Source organism: Haliaeetus leucocephalus, unplaced genomic scaffold (genome assembly GCF_000737465.1).
Source record: "Haliaeetus leucocephalus isolate CR32 unplaced genomic scaffold, Haliaeetus_leucocephalus-4.0 Scaffold0, whole genome shotgun sequence".
In the NCBI taxonomy this organism is placed as follows: domain Eukaryota; kingdom Metazoa; phylum Chordata; class Aves; order Accipitriformes; family Accipitridae; genus Haliaeetus; species Haliaeetus leucocephalus.
This window is the reverse complement of record NW_010972436.1, coordinates 26,310,094-26,316,202: the sequence shown is the minus strand read 5'-3', so window position 1 is coordinate 26,316,202 and position 6,109 is coordinate 26,310,094. Positions and strand designations below refer to the sequence as shown.

Here is a 6,109-nt window from a genome sequence, read left to right as displayed (position 1 = left end):
GGACAGGCAGAGAGTGATTTCTGGCACCAAGATTAAGTGGTATGGGTTGGCTTGCATCCGTACTGCTTAACGATAATTGCTTCTGGAGCAGATTGGCCGCTCATTAGAACTTGGCAGTGCATCTCTTACGGTTCCCTGCAATCATAAAAAATAATTATTATTTTTTTCTCTGTGTGTGTGTTTCTTTACTTTTAAGTATCTGCAACAATGTGAGGGACTGTATTGTTGCCAAGCAAGCTGGTATCTGTACGGGATGAAACTGAGGTCTGGTATTGCACACAAGAGTGTTGAAGGACCTTGAGCTTTCTGGGATGGTACTGGAGTACTGTGTTGGTGGGGGAAGCCCCTCTTTCATTTATTAGAGTCTTGAAACCTCCAGAGGCTTGTTCTGCCCATACTTGAAGTTGCACACAGGGGCTAGAATGTCTCTGTGGTTAACAGAGAGAATAAAGGCAGAATAGGGGCCACCTCAATGATAAATATTGCCAGTGATTTTCAGGGAGCCCTAATGTCGAAGATGTATTTCTGCATGTCCCACCCTCTTTTTCTCTATGTTGCTGTAAAGACCATACCTAATAGATGATTAGATAACAGAATTACTAGAGGAATTCCTCAGTTCAGAGAACTTAAATCGCATTTGTCCATACATACATCCCCTGTATGAACTAATAGTTTCGCTTAACAGTTTATTTCTGCATTTAATTTGGAGTGGGCTTGTGCAAATGGTGCTACAACTATAACACCGTCATAGATGTTCAGCACTAATGACAGCTACAGAAGATGGCAGCTGCGTGGTTAGAAGCATTTGACATATCTTCTTAGTTTAGGATGGCGTTTGTAAGTCAGTTTGTAGGCATTCAGGAGAGCCACCCCCCTTGCAGGAGAAGCAGATAGAGATGAAGCTGAACAGGAACAGAAGTAGCAGGGTGCAGCAAGGAATTAATCCACAGGAGCAGATTGCTCATGTGAACACAGACGACTGGGTGTTTCCTGCACCTACTTACACTCCCTTTGCTACAACTTGGAGTGTGAGCTGCTTTATGTAGGGCAACAGAACCTACTTTCCCCTCGTCCCCTCAGCCAGATACCAGTAGTGTCAACAGCAGGCTGTGGACCTCCAGGGTTGTTCAACCTACCTGTTAGTTTTCTGTCAGAAGGTAAAAAAAATCATTTTGCCTATGCTTATGAGGATCCCCAAGACCTCTCTCAAATATAATAGGTATTTAAGTTGATTCAGTATCTTTCCAAGTCAGTAAGGGATCTTTAAGAGGGATTTCAAACTGGATAAACTGAAAGCCTGGAGAAGGGCCATTATTGTACATAGCAGGTCACAGCAAGGAGGCACAGAAGATTCAGTATGAGGAAAAATAGAGATTTTACAAAAAGGTAGAAATAGTTATGAAGCAGACCTACAACAATAAACAAAGAAACTGCAGGCAAAAACTTCCCTGTCATCCTCTGAATTTTGGAAATTAAGTCTGTTTATTTTCAAAAGTGAAGAGGGACGTAGTTTAAGTTCTTCTAAAAATGTGTTAAAGCTTAATCCTGACTATTTGGGTGCCTTTGTGCATCTGGGCTAAGTAGTTAAGCAGATATTTTGGCATATTTTAGCTTCAATATCCACTAAGTCTTCATTTTCTGATGCTTTGTTTTTAAATTGCTTTTCTATAGGTTCAAAGTGAACTGAAGAAACAACTGTGCAAATGGCAGTATCAAGAATACCTGAACTTCATACACAAACACGGGACTTTGTCCAGAGAAAACAGTCCAGTCAACTATGTCACGCAGTTATCACTGCTTGAAAAAATCAGTCCAAAAAGGAAAACATCTGTGTGCCAGAATGGTGTAACTTCTGTCTGAGCTTTCCTAGCAGGATGAGTTGCTGTGGCATTTTAACATACTACCTAAGAGACGGCCAGGTCGGATCCTTTATGGCTTTCCATACCGTCAAGAGCTTTCTGTGAATTTCTTGTCCTGAATGTGAGCTGCTTTTCTCAACTGGTACAGATCAGTACCACAACCCTGGTTCTCTCTCCTTAGGCGTATAAAATCCACTTGTTTTGTTGTGAAAAGCCAGACCTTGAGCTAGTGTGAATCAACAGGTTAGGACCCCCCAAAAAGGAACTACATTAACTCTTCCCAGGGCCAGCTTGTTTGTCATGTCTTTGTTAGTGTTTCCCAAAATTTCCAGTTTTCAAGAGCACTATTCCTAATCTTCAAACAGTTACGTGGTAAAGAAGGTTTGCTGTAATGATTAGTAATGTTTACTAGTTGTTTTGAGACAACTTGAGACAACTTAATGGGAATTAAACACAGAAACTTGATAAGCACCTACCTATGGAGCAGCAACACCCGTTAAAAGGAATCTCAAGCTGTCTCAAGAGTGACACAAAAAAAGAATGAGTTATGTTATCTGTTTGGGTTTTCTCTTCCATGCCTATTGAACAGAGAGATTAAATTAGGCCAGAGGACCCCAAGCACTTTCTTGTCCATGGAAAAACACGGGGTAGCTGAACATTAGGCAGATTATGTGTGTATTAAGGAAAAACCTAGAGCAAACCCAATGCAGTATGCCAGCTGGGGTACCTTGAGCTCAGAATAACTTACAGACCTAGAATTACTGTCCAGGTGCTGGTCCCTGTGTATTTGGAACAGACCTTCTGCCACCATAACCTTGAAGATTGGCTGGATCCATCAGTGAAATACACAATTAAACTGTGTTTTTGGGGGGACTTCCCTTTGAGAACTAGTCTGCTGTGATTGCTGTGATTATCTCAGTCCTGCCCATCATTTATCAGCTCACTATCACTCCACTCAATCATGTTTCTGAGGTCAGAATTACCAACAGAGCACTGTGGTCTAGTGAAGCAAAGTATAGTCTAGCAAAACAGAGCGAACCGATGTTGTGCTTGCATCACTTCTTTGGGTGGCCTTCCTCTTTCTTCAGGACTGAGTTGGACTCTACCTCAAACTCTCCAAAAGTAAAGAAAGGGCACACAAGGTACACTAGACATAGCTATGGTTCCCTTCAAGATAGGACCATTCCCAGGAGAACCTGCATTCAGACTTGGAAGCATTGCTAGAGACCATGACCATTCAAGTACATGCTGCCTTTCTGTGAACTGCAATATTGGTTTAGCTTTAAAAAGTAATGCTCCAGTCCCTCATTTTGCTCTACTCTTGGTTAAATTATTTAGGCCAGGAGACATTTGACTTGGTGGAAACTTCTTTGTTGATTTTAGGTGCTTCATCTCTAGTTCCGTTATTAAAGCAGAGATGAATTGTTCAGATTTCTATAAACATGATTCAGATCAGTCCTTTATTAATTAGGCTTTTAACACACCCGTTCCAATGAATCAGATGTCCTCTATAAGGTGTCATTTTGTCTATTCTGACCCCCTTATCACTTTTCCTTGTAAAAGTAACCTTTGCTCCTGTTGTTTAAGTTTGTTGCCTAGCATAGTGATATGAACACATTTGTATGATGTACATCTATAAAATGCAAGTGATAATTACAGCTGTTGTGAGTTTTTAATTAGGTCAGTTTGGATATTTCATTTGAGACTTTATAAAAAAAAGATAGTCTTACAATTGTGTTTACTATGGATACAGTTTTGAAGCCAATGAATATGTACAATTTCAACCTTTTCATCCAAGAAAAGATTTACATTACGTGATCCTGTAGCCTGAGTTAATGCCCCACTCCTCTTCCAAGACACCATCACTAAGACGTAGGTCTGTGGTACCCTGCTGCTTTGATTTTTGAGAGAAGACTGTTAGTTCAGGTTTCTGACTACTTCTTAATGTTTTCTTGAGGAAACAGTTGTGGTAAACATTACTAAGTTGTCTGTATGAAGGAATTGACCCATATCTCTTCATCTGCCTTTGGGGAGGAACAAAGTTGGAGTGAATTATGCTTCTGCTTTTGGCTGACCTGGGAATACTTCTTTTGAAAATAAACTGGCCTGAGGATTTATGTTATGGAAATTCCCTCTCCCAGTATAATCTGTGCTTTACTTTCTCTCCCACCTAACGTCATCATTTATTTGGTACATGTATCAGCCATCTTGTGTCACGCAGCAATTCTCCCTTCCCAGCTGAGCTCCCAGGATGGCCTGCATTTCACTTTAAGACTACCTATCTCACTGTATGTCCTCTTTCTTTATTACTGGGAAGCTTCTTTATTGGTCCAAGGATCCAGAGGAAGGAGAAATGATGGCTAAGAAAGGTGATAGGTCCCAGTGCACCAGGAAGGACCTTTCCATCAGTCATTCAGTGCTCAGTCTCCTCATAAAAATTCAACAGCTCTAGCAACCCCACCGTTCCTACCAGACACTACAACCTGGATTGTACCCGTATACCAACAACCAATAATATGTTGGCCCCAAAAGACCTGTGGATCAAAGCTCAGCACCACAGAGGCTATTAGTTGCAATGGAGAGTGTGTTGCATTTGTGTTGGCAGTATTAACACATGGTCATGCTTGATACAGATGCAGTGTGCTAAACACCTTCCCCATGTAACTTCACTGACTGATGGTGAAGGAAGAGTGTGCAGGGCCCACTAATGGCAAAAATTTCATGTCTGGTTAGTCTAGGACTGACTTTGCTTAGCAGAATCCAGGGACTCCTTCCCATGAGGAAGGATGATAACCCACTTAGCCCCCCAAAACTCCATCCTGCTGCTTCAGGAAGAAATACGCTACCCTGTAATTTCACAGACAAAAAGTTCTCTTTGGTGCAATTTTATATCAGAACAGACTTATACAAAATGATAATACATTTATTGTGTCATCTACAGCAGTATACATGTTAAAAACAATTTCTCAAAACACAAAAAGGGTTAGAAAGCAGCAATTGATATCTGTGTTTCCACCTCATAACAAAGCTGAATAACCCCAGATCCCAATACCAATTAAATCAATTTTGACCAAAAAAGGTCAGTGATAGACCCAACAGGCCAGTAAGTTTGTACCTTGACACAGTCAAAAGCCAAAATACAGCTTTCCATCCAATAACTTGGTACTTCTCTTCTCAGAGCTATAGCATGTTGCATTGCCACTAAATTGACAAGAAGGGAAAGAGAATGAATACACCAAATATTTGTTTTTACAAATTATACCAGTACACAAAGGCCTCTTGAGACTTCTCTGCAAGCACAAAGTCCATTGGAAAAGGCATATCCAGAAGCCTAAGTCATTGCAGACACTGAAGAGTGTCATATCACACAGTGTCATATCACACAGTAATACTTTACATGGATGAATTCCCCAAAAGAAAGCCAATGGGAAATTGCAATTTTAATCATAAGAAGGTGAAAGACCATGAGGTTCAAAACATTGTTCAAGCTCTGCTGGTGTGTTTTCATACACAAAGTACAATGTGTATTTAGCTGAACTTAGCTCTTTAGTACAGATATTCATGGAGCTTAACATCAGAGCATCATTAACTACTACCGCATACTCCATATCTTCCTACCATTACTCTTAAATGCAATTCTGAACTGGTTGCATGTGCCTGACTGCTAAAAGCAGAGGGTAAAATCCTAACTGTTTTTCACTGCATGTGCACTATATACCATGATTTCTTTCTGGACACAGAAGTGCTGGTCATGTAGACACAATCTGACAGAGAGAACAAGACCTCCCCCAAATCTGGTTGGTAATTACCCAACAGAAGCCACCTCCAAGCTTTTCAAGACCATTATTTCTCAGCTTGCATGAAACAGAACAATAGTGATGGGGCAAAGTTGCCATAGGAAAAGTCATCTACATGTAGACTTCCACAGTGTCAACGTCTGTCTCTGATCTGGTCAGCTAGACTTTCTAGTGGAAAGAAACAGATACTTGCAAAATATGAATCATCTGGCCCTTGAGTAGACATAAAAAATGTGTTTGATCCTTGTACTCTAAAATTGCTTTTTTCTCTCTTGTGGCTACAAAGGCAAAGTGGAGGAACTAGATCAAAGGAAGACATCTTCAAAATTGATGTCTAAAGTTAAGTGATGTGGATATCTCCTTAGCTGTCTGCTTATTGGCACAGGATCTTTTCCAGGACTTTGCCTGTGAGCCAGAGTGCCTAAAGCTGAAAGTACCGGATATTGAAAGGGA

The 6,109-nt window shown here is 40.7% G+C and overlaps 1 protein-coding gene across 1 annotated transcript in view; it reads left to right on the top strand.

The window, feature by feature from the left end:
* Positions 1-1,890, top strand: part of LOC104827927 (vasoactive intestinal polypeptide receptor 1-like) — a 29,250-nt gene extending 27,360 nt beyond the window's left edge. Inside the window, exon 13 of the mRNA XM_010561288.1 lies at positions 1,672-1,890. Within this exon, the coding sequence (XP_010559590.1) occupies positions 1,672-1,860 (189 nt within the window). The 3' untranslated portion in view covers positions 1,861-1,890. The remainder of the gene's footprint in view (positions 1-1,671) is intronic.
* The last annotated feature ends 4,219 nt before the right edge of the window (positions 1,891-6,109 follow it).